Source organism: Eschscholzia californica, unplaced genomic scaffold (assembly GCF_041429995.1).
Source record: "Eschscholzia californica isolate CP2 unplaced genomic scaffold, dmEscCali1.0.p SCAF_4, whole genome shotgun sequence".
Classification (NCBI taxonomy): Eukaryota; Viridiplantae; Streptophyta; class Magnoliopsida; order Ranunculales; family Papaveraceae; genus Eschscholzia; species Eschscholzia californica.
In genome coordinates this window covers 3,012,001-3,034,769 of record NW_028238461.1, presented here as the reverse complement: position 1 = coordinate 3,034,769, position 22,769 = coordinate 3,012,001, and the positions used below count along the sequence as shown (strand labels likewise).

General features: G+C 36.7%; 3 protein-coding genes across 7 annotated transcripts; 2 read left to right on the top strand and 1 right to left on the bottom strand.

Moving 5' to 3' along the window:
• Window positions 1–319: 319 nt before the first annotated feature.
• LOC147541577 (alpha/beta hydrolase family protein) lies at window positions 320–4,165 on the top strand. Its single transcript, XM_086636882.1, has 5 exons — window positions 320–1,228; window positions 2,563–2,647; window positions 2,788–2,957; window positions 3,468–3,742; window positions 3,829–4,165. The coding sequence occupies exons 1-5, from the start codon at window positions 853–855 to the stop codon at window positions 4,003–4,005; spliced, it is 1,083 nt and encodes a 360-aa protein (XP_086493008.1). The 5' UTR covers window positions 320–852; the 3' UTR covers window positions 4,006–4,165.
• A 1,090-nt stretch (window positions 4,166–5,255) lies between these two features.
• Window positions 5,256–17,195, top strand: NOXY38 (tetratricopeptide repeat (TPR)-containing protein). Of its 5 annotated transcripts, none has more exons than XM_086636880.1 (30): window positions 5,256–5,293; window positions 5,423–5,469; window positions 5,773–6,064; window positions 6,536–6,597; window positions 6,832–7,021; window positions 7,106–7,225; window positions 7,380–7,536; window positions 7,748–7,941; window positions 8,028–8,129; window positions 8,514–8,649; window positions 8,833–8,961; window positions 9,697–10,090; window positions 10,394–10,498; window positions 11,035–11,153; window positions 11,296–11,404; window positions 11,494–11,616; window positions 11,932–12,072; window positions 12,164–12,334; window positions 12,496–12,582; window positions 13,062–13,196; window positions 13,518–13,658; window positions 13,740–13,808; window positions 13,898–14,056; window positions 14,187–14,243; window positions 14,344–14,384; window positions 14,913–15,032; window positions 15,317–15,626; window positions 15,701–15,808; window positions 15,903–15,974; window positions 16,432–17,195. In XM_086636880.1, exons 3-30 carry the CDS (start codon window positions 5,785–5,787, stop codon window positions 16,864–16,866), a joined length of 4,266 nt encoding a protein of 1,421 aa, XP_086493006.1. In that variant the 5' UTR covers window positions 5,256–5,293; window positions 5,423–5,469; window positions 5,773–5,784; the 3' UTR covers window positions 16,867–17,195. The 5 variants fall into 5 exon arrangements, with proteins under 5 accessions (XP_086493006.1, XP_086493003.1, XP_086493007.1 ...); XM_086636877.1 differs by having other exon boundaries at window positions 7,106–7,237; XM_086636881.1 differs by lacking the exon at window positions 5,423–5,469.
• A 2,898-nt stretch (window positions 17,196–20,093) lies between these two features.
• Window positions 20,094–22,341, bottom strand: LOC147541575 (large ribosomal subunit protein eL6y-like). Its single transcript, XM_086636876.1, has 4 exons — window positions 22,013–22,341; window positions 21,808–21,914; window positions 20,584–20,765; window positions 20,094–20,487 (listed from the first exon to the last, which is right to left on the bottom strand). Exons 1-4 carry the CDS (start codon window positions 22,261–22,263, stop codon window positions 20,332–20,334), a joined length of 696 nt encoding a protein of 231 aa, XP_086493002.1. The 5' UTR covers window positions 22,264–22,341; the 3' UTR covers window positions 20,094–20,331.
• Between the last annotated feature and the right edge of the window lie 428 nt (window positions 22,342–22,769).

The window sequence follows — 22,769 nt, the reverse complement described above, 5'->3', positions numbered from 1 at the left end:
TAGACCAGTACAACGTTCAAGGTGTGCCTAGCTAGTTAGGCAATTCATACCGACTACCTAATATCCTATATGTTTAGAGTTGGACTCATGTGGCAGAGTTACGTGGAATCCACCTTGATAAATTGATAGGGCGTTTTGGATTGGGGATGCCCCAAGTCTATAGGATAGTCAAGCGACAAGCGAACTGGCCCATCCTACCCGACCCTATCAGGCAGTAGTATTTATAACATTTCTGACGTGGATAATCTTCATCTTTATCCAAAATTAAAGGCCCCGCTGGCACGTAAATTAATAAAACGCGAAAGACAGAAAAGCAAGCAAGAAAGTTGAGGTGGAAAGTAGGACCCACTCTGACGTGTCAGTAGCTGTTTTTTTCTCTCCGCCCATCGCATCGAACTTGGTTTGGTGGTTTTCGATTTCCTCTTTCTTTCTCCTCCGTTTCTTTCTCACTCTCTATCTCTCTCTGGATTTTAGGTCTTTTTCTCGTCAATTCCTGATCTCCTTCTCCAATCAATTCTCTTAATTCTTATGTTTGTAGATACACCTTCAAATTGAATTCACAATTTGGATTAGTTCAAGAACAAAGGGTTTCATTCGGTGTTGGTTTTAAATCGATTTTCTTCAAATTCTCTACCGACATTCATCAAATAGGGAGATTTCCATCTGTGATTTGATTTGTCACCCAGACTGGGATTTGTTCAATCTCCAACCATGTTAAACGATTTGAGGAATTTGTTTATCATTAGAATTAGAAATCCTGTTCCAACTACTTTAGAATCAGCTCAATCAAAATAGAACTCTCGTTTTAGGGCTGTTTTGAGTTTGTGGGTAAATATCTTTAATCTTATAATCATGGTGAGTGTTAATGTGGGTACACTTCATTATGTTTTAGATCATATCTATGGTGCATTTGTTCATAGAAGTAAATTAAACCAACAATTTTTTTCAAGAGGATGGGGAGGTAACAAGCTTGTTCTTTTGGAAAATATGATCAAACAGCTCTTCTTAGAAGCTGCTGGTCAAAATTGGCCACCCAAAGTAGTTCATCCAATTTGGAAAACTGTTTGGGAAACAAAAAATGCTTGTTTGAGAGAAGGTACTTTTAGAACTCCTTGTGATGAACAATTGATTAATGCATTGCCTCCAGAGAGTTATAATGCAAGGGTAGCTTTTCTTACACCTAAATCTATCCCTCAACACAAAATGTCTTGTGTAGTTCATCTTGCAGGTAACTTTGATCTTACTACTAATTTTCTTTCTTTCCCCTTGTACCTGTTTATTATAGCAAGTAATTATATTTCGGTTTCTGTGGAATTTCGGTAGGCGTGGATGGAAATATTTCGGTCGAAGTATTTTGAATTTTAATTCCTTGGTTGATGGTAATTTGATTTCATTTGTGTTTGGATTGGGTACATAAATTCCTTTTATTATTGATTCTATGTATTACATAAATTCCGAGACTATAGAATAAGTTATGTACATACAGTATTTATGTTTTGTACAGACCATAAAACAAAGACTAATGTATCGTAGACGGTAGATCCAATTGAAAATTGCATCTTTTGAGAGTGTACAACTTAAATATTGTCCGCTTAAGATTAATGAAGTTGCTCACTTATTAGCTAAGTTTGCTCCTAACGAGAATGTAACTCAAATTTGGGAGGTTCCTGATACCCCTAATTGCATTGTAAGTCCATTGGCGACGGATAAAGCCAATATTTTGATTTAAGAAATTCTAGGCATATGCCTACTTTCATAAAAAAAAGAGAGACTATTCAAGCATTTGATTTACTTGTAAGGCTTAGGTTTGATGAGTACCTTCTGTTAAGGCTGTTTGGAAAGAATTTGGATTCAAAATGTGCTTGAATTGGTTATAGAACTCCGACTTCTGATCAGAATTCAAAGGTTAAGGTATCTTATTTTTTTGCGGAAAATTCAATAGTAGTTCGTTAGCTGTACTGCTGTAGAATTTAAAAGCTATCACTAGGAAGATAAAACGGAACTGTTCGGGTGTGTGTGTGTGTGTATATATATAGTTGAGATAGAACTTCATTTTTTTAATGATACCTAGTTGAGGATTTATTAAGAAATCTAGTCGTCCAAGTTGAACACGGGTAGGGGATTAAGTCGGTTTGAGAACCTAGGAGGCTGAGTATATAGCTAGTCTAGTTGGACAAGCAACTAGTCGGAGACCATTCAAGTCTTGAGAGTATTTGAGGGTTTATAATCCATGTAGGTATTTTATGTCTAGTATGGGTCTGGACTTGCTTAAGGTCTGAATGGAAGAGTACCAGCCAATTCCCTCTAACTTTGAAGCTTAGGTTTGATAATTTTACTCAGCCTGATACAGTTAAGTTTTTTCTAGCTTTTGAAACTTATTGTTTGAAGGAAGCAAACCCAGCTGGTATTTTTTAACCAGGATACCACAAATGGTGAACTTCATCTGCTATCATATCTTGCTCAATGATTTCATCTTGTTTCAATTGATTGGTTTTGATTTTACCTGTGTTCTAGCCTTCTAAACTCTTTATGAACATAAATGAGTTGAATTCCTCGTTATAGGTACTGGGGACCATACTTTTGACCGGAGGTTGCGCCTGGGTGGACCTTTGTTGAAGGAAAACATAGCAACTATGGTACTTGAGAGGTAAGAATCCTTTATATTTGCTTAGCTTACTTGTTTGTGCCTAAAACCTTAACCGTTACGGTTTGTTAACTTGATATAAGCTAGTATGCTTTTGAATCTGTGAACAGACGAATATTTAACCGATGTTTTGTCTGCTTTAGCCCTTACTATGGCCAAAGACGTCCTATGCTGCAGAGTGGGGCGAAGCTCCACTGTGTTAGTGACTTACTGTTGTTGGGAAGAGCCACCATTGAGGAAGCTCGTAGTTTGTTGTATTGGCTAGATGCTGAGGAAGGTTTTGGCAGGACGGGGGTTTGTGGTCTCAGCATGGGTAAGAACTATTTACTATCTATCATAACCTCGATTCAATCAAAAGGAGTAATAGAAATTCAAGATGCATATTGTAGTTAACGTCACGAGTTATTTTCTTATTATCTTTATTTACTCTGTGAATGACTATCAAATCATGTAAAATATGATTGCTACAGCAAAATTAGATCGAAATAACCTATATGATATGATACTCCTTTCTAGTTCTGTCCTACGTCAGATTCTTGAACGTTAGATACTTGCAGTAACTTTAGTCGGTATTATATGAATTTGTATATACATCTTGTTTGTGCTTGCACAATCTTGTAAAAGGGCACTCTATGTTTGTGTCTTTTTGTATAATGTCACGATTGGTTATCCGAATGTAACAAGTGTAAGTAAAATAAATGACCTAATTACTAAGACTTGGTAATATGTGTACGGCTGCGTCTCTTATTCGGCTTTTTCTCACTCTATAGTGTCAGTATCTCATACCAGTGTTGAATACTTATATTCGTCTATGGCGTTTTAGGGGGAGTGCACGCTGCAATGGTCGGATCTCTGCATCCAACACCAATAGCTACACTTCCATTCCTTTCTCCACACTCTGCTGTAGTTGCCTTCTGTGAAGGAATACTAAAGCATGCAACTGCTTGGGATGCATTAAGAGAAGATTTGGCATCACAACAAGTTGCAATGACCCTCGACGAAGTTAGAGAGAGAATGCGAACTGTATTGTCACTCACAGATGTTACGCGTTTTCCCATCCCCAAAAACCCCGAAGCCACTATATTCGTAGCTGCTACTGTGAGTTCTAAAACCTTAATATCACTCTTTCTAACGAAAATTTCTAATCATGAAGCTTATTAATTTATTTCTACTTGTCGATTAAGGATGATGGCTATATACCGAAGCATTCAGTGCTCCAACTTCAGAAAGCTTGGCCTGGTTCAGAAGTTAGATGGGTTACTGGTGGACATGTATCGTCTTTCCTCCTTCACAATGATGCTTTCCGTAAAGCGATCGTGGATGGGCTTAACAGATTACCATGGAAAGAATCTCCCTTGTGACATAACCAACAATATAAGAGCTGAATGAATGTATTTTAACTTACCTTGAATTCCTTTTCTCTGTAATTCGCCATTCTTTGTAACATTTAATAGTTTATCTGGTTTTAATATAAACCCATCACTATATTGACTGTCATATAAATACAATATAGTTTAAATATTTTCACTCGAATGATATTTTATATATCTGATTGATCTTGAAAGCAAGATGCGAAACAAACAAATAAGATGTGAACAAATTTTTCGTCACTCATTTGGTACTCTATATTCACTATTTTGCTAGATTGCAGCCCGGATCAACCTACTAACCGTTCTGCCCTGGTTAGAGGTGTCTCTTTCAAGTGTTAAAGGTTTCTCCTTTACTCACAAATTCTTCCTCATATGCTTCGAGGGAGGCTGCTTGGAGGGAGGCGTCTTTAATACTTACAGGTGACGGCTTTAAAGGTCGGGTGGTATTTTATACAAATTACTCAGTCTTAATATAAAAAAATTTAATACAATTTTAAATAAGCTCGAGCATTTTTGGTAGGTGGCCTCTATATAGGTTGACAATATCAACTCGTGAAAATTGTGTACTCAAAACCCTAACTAAAACCCTAAAAAGGTAAACACAATGGAGACACGTTGCATCACATATATGGATGATCTATCGCAAGGCTGTGTTTGCCTTTTTAGTTCGAAGAAGGGTCAATTTTCAGATTTCCTTGCTTATTGACTATAATACCCCTCTTCGTTTTAGACAATATTATATAACCAGCGGACTTTTAGCCGTTGATTGCCTCGAAAAAGTCAGAATCCGAAGTCCATATATGGATGATCTTACCACCCACTGTTTTTTTTTGGTTCGAAAATGACAGAATAGACTAAAAAAACAGATGGACTCGGTACTTAAATAGATATGAACCATCCGTCGAGAGTTAAAAAATACGTTAAGAGATAGAAAATAACTGCTTAAAAATAAAAACCGTTGATTTCACGTAAGTTTAGAGTAGGATTTGGTTGTAATATCTTACCGAAAATGCCAGACGACTCGGAGCCACAAAAATTTGTGACTTCCACTGAAAAATAACTTCTCATCAAATAAACACTTAAAATAAGCAAGTATCTTTACTCAAACAGGAGATTTTACGAAGACGGCATTGCTGATATTAGTAAGGGCAGTTTTGTCCCTAATAATTATTGGATGAAGCAAAAATGAGGAGCATTTGGAGAAAACCCAAATAAGTTTGAGGTTTTCTCCTTTCTTCCCTGAACTTATAGTGCAAAGGGGGAAGCGGCCGCCTTCTCTGTAAAACCCTTTTTCCTCAATCTTTTTTTACTTCAAGTTCTTCTATATCCATCTCTCTCTCTCTAGCTATCTTCATTCATCAGTTTATCTTAGTATTTGCTGGTTACTCATTTATATCTCTTAACACAGCCACTGATTATCAATCATCACCTGACACTCTTAATCACCTGCCGTTGGTTAGTGTTTTTTCTTATAGATTTTACTCTCTTTTGTTCTAATCATTTAGGGTTTAATTGAAAGATAAACTGAATCCAACTTGTGTTTTTATTTTTATTTTTTGTTTTATTTGAGGTTTATGTAATATTGAATGAAAAAAAAAGATGTTTTTTTTTTTTCATAAAATTGATGTATTCTAGTTGTATTTCTTAGATTATTATTGTGTTTTTGAGTTCTGGGTATCTGTTATTAGGTTTGCTTTAAAAGAAATAACATGGGAATAATGGATTATGTGATTGATTTATGTTTTGTTGGATTATTAGGGTGTTGAGAAAATGGCAGGGAAATCAAACAAATCGAAGAATCGAAAAATGGCTCAGACCACTAAAGTTACTCCAGAACCCATTACTTCATCTGATGTTCCTGCGGAAGATAGTTCGACCATATTAGAATCTTCAGATGCTGTTGTTGCTAATGGAGTTCCCCCAAATAATGAAGAGTCAAGCAAGCCGGAGGCGACTGAGGTTCCCGCCGAGGCTTCCACTGAGGCTTCTGGCGAGGCTTCCACCGAGGCTCCCTCTGAGACATCTGCAGATCAAGCTAAGCAAGCTGAAAGTAATCTAACAACCAAGTTCAATTCTTTTTCCATATATAAGTGCATATTCGTATCCGACTATATTGAAATTGCACGTCATGTATTTATAATTGCTCAAATTTAGTAAAATTTCCGCTTTATGTTTACACCATCCACTCAAAGTTGATTGCCTAGTAAGTTTCACTTATAAAGCCAAAAATTGAAGAGAAAAATGTTTATATCGTGTCATAAGAAAGAAATGGTTAGGCTTTTATTTTCCATAGACTTCAAATTTTTTAAGTAGCTCGGTAACAATGTTTAGACAATTTTGTGTTTTGTTCTAAAGTGCATTTGTAAAATTTTGCTTCGTATACTCGTATATCCGATGTTCGTTTATTTCGTAATTTTAACGATTGATATGGTGATTGCTTTATGGTGCTTCATGTTGTTGTCATTGTCATTCATGCTTCATCTAATTTTTTTTGTGTTCTTGACTTTTTTTGGTGAAATAGGTGATGTTCATCTCTATCCCGTGTCTGTCAAAGCTCAATCTGGCGAGAAGTTGGAGTTACAAGTGAGTTAGTTTGATAATTGAAACTCATAGACATTTCAAATCTTTGTTAGAACATGAAGCTAGTGTAACTTCCAAATGATGTTCCATTTCCATCAGGAAGTAGTGGGTTCTTTTCAAAAGATTCCTGTTGCTTTCTAGTGATGTAATTTCTTTTGTTGAATTGAATTGGGTCTTGTTTTCCTCAACAAATCCATAATGAAGAGGGCAAACTGATTGATATTGTTTCTTGTACAGTTGAATCCAGGAGACTCCGTTATGGATCTGAGACAGTTCCTTCTTGATGCTCCGGAGACCTGTTACCTTACTTGCTATGATTTAGTACTGCACACCAAGGATGGTTCTGCTCATCAGCTAGAGGATTATAATGAAATCTCGGAGGTCGCGGATATAACAACTGGTTCTTGCTCATTGGAAATGGTTCCAGGTAAAGTTATACTGTTCTGTTAATTTTCTTAGGAATTATTAGTTTCAGTTATTGTGGACTCTAATTGGGATATCTATGTGGCAGCACTCTATGATGATAGGTCAATAAGGGCCCATGTTCTCCGTGCAAGGGAATTGCTTTCTCTTTCCGTTCACGAAACCTCTTTATCAACATCCCTTGCATTGCAGCATGAGACATCGCAAAGTAACGCTTCAGGTTTTGTATGATTACGATTTTAGTCCGTGTTTTTCTTTCCTTTTTCTTGACATGGTTAGTTTTGCTTCACTCTATTTAATGTCTGAGATTTCAATCTGCTATTTGATGGTTATCTGAGATTTATACATATGCTGTGGTCCAGAAGCAGCAAAGGTAGAAGCCCCAGAGCTCGACGGGTTGGGTTTCATGGAGGATATTACTGGTTCACTTAGTAATTTGGTGTCATGTTCGTCTAAGGAAATCAAATGTGTGGAGAATGTCGTCTTTTCTTCATTCAATCCTCCTCCTAGTCATAGGAGGTAAACAAACCTTTCCCAAATTATATACGTTTTCTATATTCTCTCTTCATTTTGGCTTGTTTTTTCTACTCTAGTCTTTGTACAAAAAGGAATTCATGTTATCAAATCATACCATGAGCTTTTTTTAATCATTTATTTCTTAAAGTCTTAATTACATCCTATGTTTAAAGTGGGAGGATGTATTGGTTTCTAATGTTTCTTCAATTTCCAGGCTTGTCGGGGATTTGATTTATATCGATGTTGTGACTTTGGAAGGAAATAAGTACTGTATAACGGGAACCACAACCACATTTTATGTGAATTCAAGCACAGGAAATATACTTGATCCAAAAATGGCTAAATCTGCTTCTGAAGCAACAACACTTGTTGGTCTCCTACAGAAGATTAGCCCCAAATTCAAGAAAGGTAAGTAAACATATCATAACATTATTAGGAGGTCTGAATTGTTGTAATGTGCGATATAATAACATCCACATTGAAATTTTGTGAAGCTTTTCGAGAAGTTCTGGAGCGGAAGGCCTCTGCACATCCTTTTGAAAATGTGCAATCCCTGCTAGAACCAAATTCGTGGCTTGGAGCATATCCCATCCCTGGTAATATAATTATTCGAAACTAAAGCATGCCTCTCTTCCCAGACATAATATGAAACCATGTTCTGTTGTGTCCTTTGGAGTTGGAATCTCTTCTGTTTCACTGTTCTAGTATGAGAAGTGATTTGATCTCTTTTGGAAAGCAAATGTGTTGGATAAGTGTCTTTCACTATACATGCACGTGGCTTTGATTTATACCTCTACCTTCAGTTTGCCTTTTGGTTCAACATTCATTTTTAACTGCTTACTGTTTATACTGCTCTTTCTGTTGTTTCTCAATATCGAGGTTGTTAATGGTATGTCAACAGAAATTAATTGGTTCTCCCAAATAGTGTGGACAAGGTGTTGTTTGCTGATGATGCTTCTCTACGACTTCTTTTGTTTCAGAGCATAAACGGGATGCAGCCAGAGCAGAGGATGCTTTGACGCTATCATACGGCAGTGAGCTAGTAGGCATGCAGAGAGACTGGAACGAGGAAGTTCAATCATGTCGTGAATTTCCTCATACTTCACCTCAAGAAAGGTATTTTCGACGACTCTTTCTTTACAGCATTTTCATAATTCTATATTCCTTGTTAATTTCTAGTTACAATTTCTTCAAATATCTATTAGTTGGTTTATGTAAACTCTTCCAGAGAACAGAAGTCTTGATTGCTGATTTTGCAGTACGGGATGTCTTTGTTGCTAATGAGGTAATGTTTTGCAGGATCTTGCGTGATAGAGCTTTGTATAAAGTGACCTCTGATTTTGTCAATGCTGCTATTAGTGGAGCTGTTGGAGTCATCAGCAGATGTATTCCACCAATTAATCCGACAGATCCTGAGTGTTTTCACATGTGAGTGTAAAATAGAAGTACACGACCTGTTAAATTGTCATTTTCTTTAGAAACTGATTATACTTACTGTCTGGTACACTTTATTGAGTTCCATATAAATGTCTTTTTGCTTCTTCTTGGTTGTCAACTATCCTATCTTTTATAGTAAAATAATTTATGAATTAAATATTTCTTGCGGCCATTTAGATGAATTAGTTATGATGTTCAAAGAGGTTTTCAAGATTATCAAAATAGAAATGAAAGTTTGCGGAAGGTTCAATTTTGACATCTGCTAGTCTGAAAAGCTTAAGAAAGATAAAATGGCATCTGGGAGAATTACATCAAAGAGTAACACCAAGCACCGAAACTTTGAAAGTAAAGACCAAAGAATTGGTCCGTTCTTTAGAAAAAATGATCAACAACAACGCAGTAAGATCTCTAGCTTTGGGGAACTGGATAGAAGTGAATGGAAATATATGACTAACCAAGTGGAACAAGTTAGATAGACGATGTTTATAGTGTTATTGTTTTGAACTCTTCTTTGATACATTAACACAATGTTAGGGTACTTTGTGATATATTACAAGGCATTATGGAATCCCGAATCAGTTGTTCAAACAGTGGATGGGTGTGTCTGCGTATTCATTATTATCTTGCAAAATACGAAGGCTTTTAGCATCTTATCGTTGTCTGTCTTTTGATAGTTGCTTCTTAATTCCTACTAGTTAACCTGTCTTACTGTACTCTTTGCTTCAGGTATGTCCACAATAACATTTTCTTCAGTTTTGCTGTTGATGCGGACCTTGTGCAACTATCCAAGAGCCATGACTCAAATGTCAGAGTGAAGTTAGAGAAGATTGGCTCTTTGCCCAATTCACAAGAGAAGACTTCCTGTTGTAGTCACGGAAAGTGTGGCGATTCACACACAGCAAAATCTAATGGTTCAAGTTCAGAGGAAGTTCCTGGTGCCACAGATCCAAATGCAGATTTGTCTGCTGACTCACAGTTGGCTGACAATGAACAAGCCACTTATGCTTCCGCGAACAACGATTTAAAGGGAACAAAAGCATACCAGGAAGTTGATGTTCCTGGACTTCATAATCTTGCCATGGCGATAGTTGATTACAGGGGTCACAGAGTAGTAGCACAGGTGCATATTATTCTGATCTAGTTAATACTTTCTTCTTCTTGTTTATTATATAGATTTCTGGAAATTTTCATTTTTTTCCTCTACACACAATATTTTGGTATAGGTTTACGGATCATTATGAAGGCATTCTCTTCATAATTTTCTACTTTGTGACAATATATCTGTTTCATGATATGTAAATAAGATCACATCGTTGAATAAAAAGTACCTATTAGAATCCTGTAACTTTCTTCTAAGAGGTGAGAGGATTGGTGCTTCATCCATTTAGTAATTTTCTAATGTCATCTTATCTTTTTATCTCAGAGCATTATACCTGGTATTCTTCAAGGAGATAAATCAGATTCGCTTCTATATGGTTCAGTTGACAATGGCAAGAAAATCTGCTGGAATGAAGCCTTTCACTCTAAGGTGATATACTTGTTACAATTTGTTTTAATTTTGCTGTCATTTGATCATACAGATGGTGCATTTCTCATGTTGGGCAAATGAGTAATAAAATCATTTGAACGGAACTGGAATTATATGGTGCCTAATGCTTCATATTTTATGAAGACTCATATTTATTTTAGTCACATCCTTATCTTTACGTGCTTTAGAGCTATATCCTTGTGTACTTGCAACTTTAGGTTTCTTTACATATGTTCAAGCTTTCTGGAAATGAGATTTGCGAAGTTAGAGGGGTCTTATGCTCAATCACATTTGATGTTTGCCATTTTTATCTTCTATTGACTAGTATGGTTCTTGTTGTTAATGTTATTTTTTTTTCTCGGGTCCTTTGTTGTTTTAACAAAATTGCGAACCTAAAATCACAAGAGAGCCAAGCACAGAATTCTTCCTCATTGGATGCACCATTTTCATTTGTGTGTTGTATCCTGTGCACATATTCTGTATTTATTATCGAGTTTCTGGAATGTTGCTTACTAGATTGGATCTATATATATCAGGTACTAGAGGCTGCAAAACGTCTTCATTTAAAAGAACACAGTGTTCTTGATGGATCTGGAAATGTTGTCAAACTGGCTGCACCTGTGGAGTGCAAGGGTATTGTCGGTTCTGATGATAGGTGATTGATTGTTTTCTGCAACTTTATTGATTTTGAATTTCCCACTTCAATTTGTAATATAAGTATTTGCAGACATTTTTTACGTTCATCAGTTTTTTAGGAAAAACTATCCTGATCAGTTTTTGGGATGTTATTATTTCAGACATTATCTTCTGGACTTGATGAGGGTAACTCCACGAGATTCAAATTATACTGGGAAAGGTTCTAGATTCTGCGTTTTGAGGCCGGAACTTGTCGCTGCCTTTTGCCAGGTAATCTTGTACTCATCTTCATTGTGTAGTCTTCGGCGATGGGTTGTCTGCCTTCCCTTTCTAAATTCACTGGGGCTCTGTTTTGCCAGGCGGAAGCTGCAGAGAGGTCAAAAGTTGGACCTAAAGATCCTAAACCCAATGGGGATGTCTCCGCAGTAGCTGATTCTTCGAATCCTGATAGTGAGGCAACTGATACAACTGCCAACGGTCTGGTAAGTAGGTTTTCATATGTTCAGCAGTAACATATTGTCTGTACAACTCAGGTTCAATATGGTGCATGAAAACAACTTCTTTTATGTTGAGTTCATTTAGGGTATCCTATCTTTACAATTATCTCTCTCGTTAGTGGTTGTTTAAGACCCTTCTGCTTGGAAGCTGATATTTGGCAACCTAACTTACCTACAATATCTTGAGCAAATATTGTTATGTTAATAAGTTTAGTATTAAATACTTAACAATTATATTTTGAAGTATTTTACTTGCATGCCTCTTAGAAGACCTTGGTTCCATTTTGATTTCTATCACAGGTTCAGGTTAACACGGAGGAGTCCAAGAGTAAGTCCGTGCAAGAAGTCGACTCTGAACAGGCTGAAAATGATGCATCCATTGAAGAAATACTTTTGAACCCAAATGTCTTAACAGAGTTTAAGTTGGAGGGCAGTGAAGAAGTGGGTCACTTGTTTCGAAGTATTTTCATTCTTTTTGCAATCAATATGTTCAAATTTTCTTCTTCTGATCTTGTTACATTCATATTTTCAGGAATTAGCTGCAGATGAGGAAAATGTGAAGAAGGCTGGTTCATATCTTAAAGATGTTGTTCTCCCCAAGTTTGTACAAGATCTCTGTACCCTTGAAGTTTCACCCATGGATGGGCAGACATTAACTGAAGCTCTCCATGCACATGGAATCAATGTTCGTTATATTGGAAAAGTAAGCATACTAAATGTGACAGTAATAAGAAAATTTTTGTTAGACCAGTTTAGCTTTTTCTTTGTACATTACTTAAAAACTTTGCAATTCGAACTTTTAGATTCTATGTCTGATAAACTGTGATAGAATTCTTTCTCGTAAGTCTAAACCATGTTATCCAGGTTGCTGATATGACAAAACATCTACCTCATATATGGGATCTTTGTGCAGTCGAGGTCCTTATTAGATCTGCGAAACACATTATCAAGGTGAGACATCAACTTTACTTGAATACGAAGAGTTAATGATTGTGTATCTAGTGTTCTTTGATAATTCCTCTTGCTATCTTTCATTTTTCAATTTTCTGTATTGCCGGTTTCGTTCTCTCTTGTCCTCCTTGGGTCGTTATGGACATTTCTGCAGATAACCCTTCTTGTGTCTGTTTTTGGAATTCGGTGCGGTATACCCTGACGAAACTATCATCTGAATGCTTGGACTAGAGAATGAAATGATTTGGATAAGATTACGTTTAGATGGCTTCTTGTGTGACATTTGGGTTTAACTTTCTCCTCTTTTTTTGTCTAAATAGAACTTAAAAGATGGCTTTGTGATCTCTTACTAGATAATATTCTATTTGATTTGGAGGCCTAATAAATATTAACTGATTAATTCTGAAATTTTCAACTTAGGGGTTATCTTATATCTGCGACAACTTACATACTCCTTGTATCACCTTGTGGGTTCACAGGATGCATTGAGGGAGTCTCAGGATCATGAGCTTGGGCCATTGGTTTCACATTTCTTTAACTGTTTCTTTGGACGTAGTCAACCTGGAAGTGCTAAAGGAACTGGTAACAGTGTGCATTCCAAAACCCAGAAGAAGGTACCAAAACAGCAGTGTTTTATTTATTTCAGATTTGTTCTAAATTAGAACTTCTAATACATAATTCCATTTCAATAAATTGTTGTTGGATATAGTAATATCTGCTAGTACTATTTCTATATCTAGTTCATCGTTCATTGTGGTGCAGACAAAGACATAACTTTAAATGTTTACCTTAATATATACTTCCTGTTGAATCTGGATTTAATAAGAGAATGTGTTTACTGTTCCATTGATTTTAACCTTTGATACATCAGCAATTTCGTTTATACTCAGTTTTCGATTTTAACCTTTGATACAACTTCGATACAATTTCTGTAGGATCAAGCTACTGGTAAGTCTAGAGGACAAGCAAAATCTAAAAATGGAGCACCTGACAAAAAGAATCAGTCATCGTATGTGCATATAACCCATGATGGTCTATGGTCTGATATTCAAGAGTTTGCAAAGTTCAAATATCAGGTATTGTTATCTGGAGTTAAACTGCAAACAAAGCACCACAAGTGTAGTACTACATCTGAACAATAACTTCCTTTGTTGTAGTTTGAGTTGCCAGAGGATGCAAGGGCACGAGTCAAGAAAGTATCAGCTATTCGCAATTTGTGTCAAAAGGTAATCAAGTGTGTATTTAATTTACTTTGTGCCGTAAACATGCCTATCTAATTGTTAACCTAACTACTGTATTATCTTTTGTTTAACAGGTTGGCATTACAATTGCTTCACGTAAGTATGATCTTGAGAGTGCGTCACCCTTTCAAACATCAGATATCTTGAATCTCCAACCTGTAGTCAAGCATTCAATTCCAGTATGTTCAGAAGCTAGGGATCTTGTCGAAACAGGGAAAGTTCGACTGGCCGAGGTATTCCTACTTCAATCATTTTAACCTTGGACATATTGTTGACTTTATGTAAGAATCAGTTAGTTTGGCCTGGTGATTCGTTTTGGGTGATAACTCGTCACTCGTGTCTATCTCTCTGCCATGATTTTAGGGAATGCTGAATGAAGCCTACACATTGTTTACAGAAGCGTTTTCTATACTACAACAAGTATGTTTCTTCTCCCACTTGTTCCCATACCGATTATGATTTTGTGATTCAGTTTCCCAATGTTACTCCTAATTCATATAAATATGATTTCGGATGTCAGGTTACCGGTCCCATGCATCGTGAGGTTGCGAACTGCTGCAGGTAGTGTATAAATGCCATGATCTTTTGCCTTCAAATGAGTCAACTTGACGGGGGAGTGTAGAGAATGCAGTTAGATATAAGTAGTTGAAATAATGGGCATTTGTCAATAATGTTTGAAAATACGTTTTTACGCCCAAGGCGGTTTGCTCTCACAAGGTAACAGGGGCCTCGAGGCGTTTAACAAAAACAATATTAGACTTTTTGTCTTGCCCAATAACTCAAAAATGATGTGTGGCTTCAGGTGCACACGTTTTATTCTAGACGCCACAGGGCATTAGGTGATGCCTCACCTCGAGGCGTCCGCTTTGGAAGATTTTTAAAACATTGTTCATCATTAAAATTTTAGCTGTAGAAAAAATGAAGATAATAGAGATCTTAATATTAAACGAAAAGATAAAAAGAACTGAAAGTGAAAAAGACATCAAGATTTTTGAGTTTTGCATGAGCTATAAAAGTTAGGATTCTGATTAATAATTTGATGAAGTTTTAGACTTCAATCTGATGGTGTTATTCTTTTCCATTTATTAGGTACCTTGCCATGGTCCTATATCATGCTGGAGACATGGCAGGAGCAATATCGCAGCAACATAAAGAGTTGATCATTAATGAGCGCTGCCTTGGTTTGGACCATCCTGATACTGCTCACAGGTTTGCTGCAAATCATATATTCTGGCTTCATCTTTGGTTAAGGGTCAAAGTTAACGGCCACTAGATGGTCAAAGTTAGGACAGGACATAAACTAAAAAAAGAAATATTATGACCCAGACTCACCACCTGATCGGATATGCTACTATCTCACCCATATGCACAATAGTCCAAAAAGCAAATAATACACTACTACATAATTTCATCTATTGATGTTTTGAACTCCAGTACCTTGCTTAGTTTTTTCCCGTGACATCCTTGCTTTATCTGTGGCTGTGTTATTATAGCTATGGAAATATGGCTCTTTTCTACCATGGTCTCAACCAATCGGAGCTTGCTCTAAGGCATATGTCTCGAACCTTGCTGCTACTAAGTTTATCATGTGGCCCTGATCACCCTGATGTGGCTGCAACTTACATAAACGTTGCAATGATGTACCAAGATATTGGAAAGATGAATATAGCGCTCCGATATTTGCAAGAAGCTCTTAAAAAGAATGAGCGGCTTCTTGGCGAGGAACACATTCAGACTGCTGTATGCTATCATGCTCTAGCCATTGCATTTAACTGTATGGGTGCTTTCAAACTCTCTCTTCAGGTAAGTCAGTCGGACTAGTAATTTTTCTTAAAATTTCCTTGCATAGTGATTGACGTGAATAATTTGGGTGGCAGCATGAAACAAAAACTTATGATATACTTGTCAAACAACTTGGCGAAGAGGATTCTAGGACACGGGACTCACAGAACTGGATAAAAACTTTTAAAATGCGTGACATTCAGGTAAGTGCAAGCCGTTTGAACTATGTCTCGTTGAAGTACTCGGTGTATAAAATTTCGTCGCTTTATTTTGCAATCCTTGGTTTTACTTTTCTAGATGAGTGCTCAGAAGCAAAAAGGACAAGCTATAAATGCCACTTCTGCTCAGAAAGCTATTGATATTCTAAAGGTACTTTGAATTCTTCTTTGGAACAAACTTTAGCTTTTAACAATTGTTCGAGGAAAATTAACTGTTACTGAATTTGTTGTTAAATAATAATTAGTATATCCTCCAATGATGTCGGTTTGTAACCTGAACTGTGTCTAACTCATCTGAATGGCTGAAATGGGTTAATTTCGGGTCCATCGAGTCCAGCAATAAGTATGATTAAAGAGCTCATTATCTGGGGTCGCCTGAAATTACTATTGCTTCCTTAAATGGAGCTAGACAGACTCTGGTGACTTGGATTCAGACTCTACTCATACAAAGGCAATTCATATCCAAACTGAAAAATACAAACACTATATCATAAACTTTTTGGTTCAACTAGATTATTATCTATCTTATCAAAAAACTAGATTATTATCTTCAAATTTTTTTATTTGGGTAGCTTCTTGGACTCTTGTATAAATCCTTTCGTTTGCAGGCACATCCAGACCTGATACAAGCTTTCCAAGCCGCTGCTGCTGTGGGAGGTTCAGGAAATTCCGGTTCATCGTCTGTTAACAAATCTCTAAGTCAAGCAATAATGGGAGAACCATTGCCTCGAGGCAGGGGAGTCGATGAACGTGCTGCTCGTGCCACAGCAGAGGCCAGAAAGAAAGCAGCAGCTAGAGGCCTTCTTGTTCGTCCGCAGGGTGGTTCTGTTCCAGCAATTCCTCCATTGACACAACAACTCCTAAGCATAATCAACTCAGGGATGACTCCAGAAACTGAAACAGATGAGCCCAAGGAAGACACTGCTAACGAAGTTAAAGAGAACGGGTCGTCAGCAGAAGCTGCTCAAGCTCCAGTTGGATTAGGCTCTGGCTTGGCATTGGACCCGAAGAAACAGAAAGCTAAAACAAAAGCAACTTCTTGAATTTTGTAGGAGACAGTTCGATCGATTCATTGCCAAACAAGAAAGTTAACCCAAGTTTTGGTACAACTCGAGGTGAGTTTAGTGATTTGTTTTGCAATTCTTTTGTGTACCGAATGGTATTTTATCGTTTCTCAATTAGAGGTGTTGGGGCTCTGCACTTCGTTAAGGTAGCATTGATAAGAAGATGCTGCCAAGTGAACCCTAGTTTGTTATTTGTTCTCTTTAGTGATATCAACCAACTCATAAATTATAAAGTAGCTTTGGATCTTTAAGAAAATGATCCGATCGAATCCCTTGCTTTGAAATAATAACTTAATGATTAGCTGGTACCTACATCTTCCTTACTTTTTTTCTGTGGTTGTCAAACTATTTTGATCTCTATGTTAAGGTTATAGCTACTCAACTTTCTTGTTAAACTGTAAAAAGGCTGATTAATTTCTAACTCTCTCCCCTCAAAAACGAACCCTCCCAAGTCACTCCAGTAAATTTCTCTCAGAAGAATACTCTCTTCACTCACAATTCGACTTTGTTTTTATGGCTTTCTTGTATTGACTTTGATGGTCTTAAAAAAACTGAAGATGTCTTGCTCGTCACTGAACTCAACAACAAATTCACTGAATGAACGGTGAAGTCTTTTGACTAAGAGCAAGAGTAACAAGAAGCTCATCATCAACTTTAATTTTATCTCTAGATTTGGATCTATTGTTATCTATAGCTCGATGATTCGAAGTCTCATCTGGGTTTCCCCCTTGATAGTTGCCTTTTCTGAACTTGGGTTGGATTCAAACGGTTTCTGAATTGGTTCAAATTGTTGTTAATGGTTAAAGTTCTCAGCTTTAAAATGGTAAATATCAATAGATTTGAATCTTTCTAAAACCGAAGGACCTGGAGCTTGTGGTGGTGGTGGTTAATAATGATGATGAAGATAGATCATGGTGAAGAAAATGAGTGGGTTATTGTCGGTGAAGATGGTTATGAAGATCGGATGATGATGATTTGGGTTTGCGAGATCTAAAAGAGGAAAACAATAACTAGGATTTCAATAACAAAATTTAATATAAGAGAAAAGTGAGGATTGATTAGTGGTTGATACCACAACCTTAAAAAGAGGTTTCCAGGTGTACTGACAGGATGCGGCATGGTGACACAACGGCGCAAATACACTTGAAAGAAACATCAATTGCAAAAGAAAGTGGAAGAAGTTTAAAAATTTATGAAAAATTGGAGACCAACAAAAGAAAAAGGAAGGTGTTCATGGATTAAGGGGTTAAAAATAAAACAATCCAAACGACTGTATCAAACTAATTTATTTTCCAAAGGAAGTTTTCTGAAAATGTTGAGTTTTTAAATTGTTTTGAGAAAATCAATTTGTTTTTTTCAAAACTGTTTTACCAAGTCCCATTTTCCCAACAATTGTTTCTTTTTTAAAACAATCATGTTTTCAACATTCATTTTCTTAAAACTGTTTATTCATAACGGTATATTTCATAAAACATTTAAAAAAAAATTAATTTCCCGAAAATCCAAATAATCATTGTTCTTTGGATTTTGAACGGTTACCAGGGAAGTTCTATATTCCCTTATCCTCTTTTATTTTCGGGTCTTTCCTTTTATCCCTGGATCTTGTTGGCTTGTGGGATTCTGCGTTGATTTAGACGATAAGAAACCCTTTAGCAAGCAACAAATCAATACAATTCTGAGTAGACACAGATCGTATCTCCACTTTACATTTAAGTTAAGTTTCATCCCTCACAAGAATAGTCCACCTTCTGATTACAATTCTGCCGGTCGTCCGGTCATGCTGAACCTTTATGCATTCTTAGTTCACAACACTAACTTTCGTTACATCATATTAGCATATAGTCATTCTAATTGCGATCGTTTTGATCGGATTTCCTTGTTAGTTTCACCCATCATTAACCGTAATCATTCTAGAATCACTAATCGAATAGTAGCTGGACACTTTGGCCCCTGGATCAGCCGAATGACAAATAGAATACATCTCAACTTTCCATTCGACCCCGGTCGACACCATATTTCGAATATAATTCTCCATATTAGTCATGCAGCTTATATCGCTTATCTTCCAGCTCACTTTTTGTTAATTACTTTTGTCGTTGATTTTCATTTAGATTTAACTCTTAAACCAAGCTCCGTAACATGTTCATTTCCACCCTTATTCGCAATTTTATTGCGTGCATTTGTCGAAGTAGCAGGGTATTTATACTCGGGCTATGACGGCGATCCCAATTTCCAGGTATCTGACAGGTTTCTACTTTGTAGAATTCGAATAAATATGGTCTCTTTATATGGAGAATACTGGCGGGATACTCAGGAATCATTGTTTGATTCCATCTTGCAAACATCTCTATTTCTTCAAGAAATTTTAGATGTATGCTTACTCCATCTCAAGTGTTACAGGAAGCTAGGAAAAAGTTTCATCTTTAAATCAATCAGACGGAACCTCAAGAGCAAATATCATATCAGACTACAGAAGAGCTGCCAGCTTAGCAAGCTACAGAATGAAGACTGTTCGACAAATCAAAGATATTTTGTGCACTTCTTTAATTCTGTTATTTTGTTTTACTACTTTAGGTACTGTAATTTTAATTTCTTTCGCAGTTCGTTGTAATACTCTTTTTATATTAATGTATTACATTTCAACAAAAAAAAAAGTCTTACGGATTCATGAATCATTAGATTCAAGAAACGAGCATTGTGTTTAGCTCTCTTCGTCGTCAGTTTGCCGATAACGACCAACGAAGCTGATGACTCCCGCAAGACCTCCAAGATCATCTCTTCATCATCATGAATGGCCAGCACCTGTAGTTTGTCGATAACAACCAACCAAGTTTATCGACTCCCGGAAGACCTCCGAGATCCTCTCTTCATCATCATCAATGGCAAGCACCTACAGTTTGTCGATAATAACCAACCAACATTAATGACTCCCAGAAGACGTTCATCATCATCAACGGCAGTTTCAAATAACGAGCATGCCAACACAAATGGACTTTTACGAAAATTGATCAAGTTGTGAGGCACAATACTCATCAAGTTGCGAGGCACACAACAAATCGAAGGAATTCAGCCCATTTTTTGTCACCTTTCCTCGTTATTAAACATTTTTCTTCAATTCATTCAACCCATAGGCTATTTAGAGAGACTCAAACATCCTACAGTGCTCCAGCCCCATAGATACTGATCAAAATTGCAGGTCCCACAGCTTCAAGAATCCAACTTAGGACTTCATAATATTGCATGACAAAATCAATGTTTAACAACAGGAACAAAATCAACCTTTTAAGGCTACAATCTACCATTCAAAGAAGATCCTGTCTACTCAAAACTCAGAATAAGTGTGTACCAACAATAAGAAATCTAGCACAAAGCAAGAGAAATTATCTAAAATAACACCTCATTATCCAAAAAACAGAAAGAAGCTTCAATAATGAAGTGCTTCATCTAAAAGACTAGCTCATGGGGTTTCATGCCAGACTTGAGAGAGAATCTTGCAGCCAAATAGTTCTTCAAATCTGCAACTCCTTCAATGGCTTTTAACAATGAAGCATCAACGGCTTTCTGGTCATCTTTCTTATCCTGGGGAAGGGACTTCTTCTCCTACATTGATAGAAAAAGGGATGAAGGAATGAGATGCCTAAAACACAAAATTATTTTCTAATAGTAAGTAGAACAAAAGGAAACAAGTTTAGATACCTCTTTCTCTGCTTCGAAAAACTCTCCCTCAGTTTTCTTCTTCTTTTTCTCAGCTTGCTTGGAGAAGTACTTGTCATCAAACTTATCAACATTGACACCTGAAATGTCAATCTTTGTTGAAGTTCCAATGGCATAAGCCTGGTTTAAACGTCTTAGAGGAACCCCGTTGACCTTGAATGGTCCTGCATTAGTAGCACAAATAGATATTACTAACCACATAAGAACAAAACTAAACAGTTTAAGCTGAGAGTATCTTAAATTAAGCAACATTTGACACAAAACATGATTCTGAAGATACAATCTAAAAGTTGCAAACCTTATTTGGTTTATACAAAGTCATCAATAAACGGGTTAAAAATTATTTGTCTAATGAAAACCAGAGGTTGTCATTCTACAAATGGTATGTAAACTACGGATACCTTTGGTGTACATTTACTATGATAATAGATAACCAAAAGTTACTATTCTTGTCCCAATATATTGTCACTTCTCCATCCTAAAGTGTAACTAAATGCATAACAACCTTCTTATTAGTCCATATAACAAATATATAAGATAGTGAAAAATGGAAATGGGCAAGACAGTCCCATCGGAAGTCATTCTTAAGAACCAATACTAGTGCAACAGCTACTTGGAATTATAGATACCTCCAAAACGGAAACCAGACCAATGTTCACTTATAAAAACTTAATGTTTAAATACATAAAGTAAGCTAAAACGAACACAACAATCATCACCACTTAACTAGATTAAAACCGGAGAGTAAGATGATCTTAATCTCCAAGTACTACTCATATAACGAAATGCAATTATTATTATTTCAAGGCATAAACACCCAAGCCTCCATTATCTATTATTAAGCTAACTCAAAGGCACACTCGAATTTTTCGCTAAAGGATCAATTTCCACCAACTAGATACAATAGATTGACACTGTCTAAAGAAGTAACAAAATTAACTTTTAAAGCTCAGTTACCAAACCCGCATCACCAAATGGCAAGCCGATATTCGAGTTGCATTAGTATTATAATGTACTAGAAACTAACATTTTCTTATAAAATACCCTTAAAAGTACCTAAATCAAAAACAACTGATTGAAGAGTCTTAACGAAGGAAGCAATTTAACACTTTCAGATCCATACTGAACTACATTGAAGTACAAACTGATCCATAGTTGATTAACCATTCAACAAAATAGAAGAAAAAGATTGAAAAAAAAACTCACCAGTTACAAGAAGCAATCCAGATGGGAGTTGTTTCAAAAAAACAACCCTTTTGCCCTTAAACCTTCCAGCCAAGATAATCAAAACTGTTCCAGGAGTAATACTTGCCCTAATATATTTCACAAAAACAAAAAAAAAGATTCACATTTACAAACATAAACCCTAAAAAATAAATATTCTTCAAAATACCCAAACATCAAATAATACCTCAACTTGGTTGGTCTTTCCTTGCGTTTATTGACAAAAGGCTTCTTGACATCATCGGCGGGATAGAACTTCGGTGGCTTCTCGGCGGGTGTGGGTGCCGCTGGCTTGGCATCATGACGAGGGAAAACTCCACCATTCTTAGCCTTAATAGCCCAGAGACCACGTTTGTGGTACATTTTAGAGCGAGAAAATTTTCCAACACCTCTGATGAGATCTGGGTTTCTGGTGATTCTAGCTACCTTCGGCGCCATTACAGAATCCTGGGGAGTGAAAGGGCAAGTTTTGGTTCTGTGTAAATAATGCCTTCGCCAGTAACCCTGAAAGAAGTTTAAGCAAATGAAGTTTTCAATATATAAGAGAAATAATGGAAACCCTAGGGCTGAAAATTGGACGACAGAGATGTGTTGGGTGAGTCGTGGATTTTGGACCGGTTTGGTTCTCTAACGGAGCCCAGCCCAATAGAAAATGGGTTAATTCCATTTGGGCCCCCCTAAACATGACCAACTTCAATTTTGACCCCCTTTGAGCTTTTCAGTCAATTAACTTTAACTGTTGCGTTATCTTTTCGTATTCTACCCTTACCTCCAAAAATCTTTCCCTCTCTATCCTTTGTCATTTACCTAAGGTTGTGTTTGATTGGCCTTCCCTTGGGGGAAAATCCCAAAGGAGGGTTACACGTTCCTCCGAGTCCGAAAAGGACCATATTCGCCAAACGATCGAGATGGGAGATATCCTTCCTTCCCTGATTGAATAAGGG

Coding starts and splice junctions, on each gene's coding strand:
- LOC147541577 (XM_086636882.1), top strand. CDS start 853: ATGGTGAGTGTTAATGTGGGTACACTTCATTATGTTTTAGATCATATC. Junction 1,229..2,562: donor TTGTGTAGTTCATCTTGCAG/GTAACTTTGATC, acceptor TCCTCGTTATAG/GTACTGGGGACCATACTTTT. Junction 3,743..3,828: donor CTATATTCGTAGCTGCTACT/GTGAGTTCTAAA, acceptor TTGTCGATTAAG/GATGATGGCTATATACCGAA.
- NOXY38 (XM_086636878.1), top strand. CDS start 5,785: ATGGCAGGGAAATCAAACAAATCGAAGAATCGAAAAATGGCTCAGACC. Junction 12,335..12,495: donor ATGTTCGTTATATTGGAAAA/GTAAGCATACTA, acceptor CATGTTATCCAG/GTTGCTGATATGACAAAACA. Junction 14,385..14,912: donor GAGGTTGCGAACTGCTGCAG/GTAGTGTATAAA, acceptor TCCATTTATTAG/GTACCTTGCCATGGTCCTAT.
- LOC147541575 (XM_086636876.1), bottom strand. CDS start 22,263: ATGGCGCCGAAGGTAGCTAGAATCACCAGAAACCCAGATCTCATCAGA. Junction 21,915..22,012: donor GAAAGACCAACCAAGTTGAG/GTATTATTTGAT, acceptor GAAATATATTAG/GGCAAGTATTACTCCTGGAA. Junction 20,766..21,807: donor TGGATTGCTTCTTGTAACTG/GTGAGTTTTTTT, acceptor CTACTAATGCAG/GACCATTCAAGGTCAACGGG.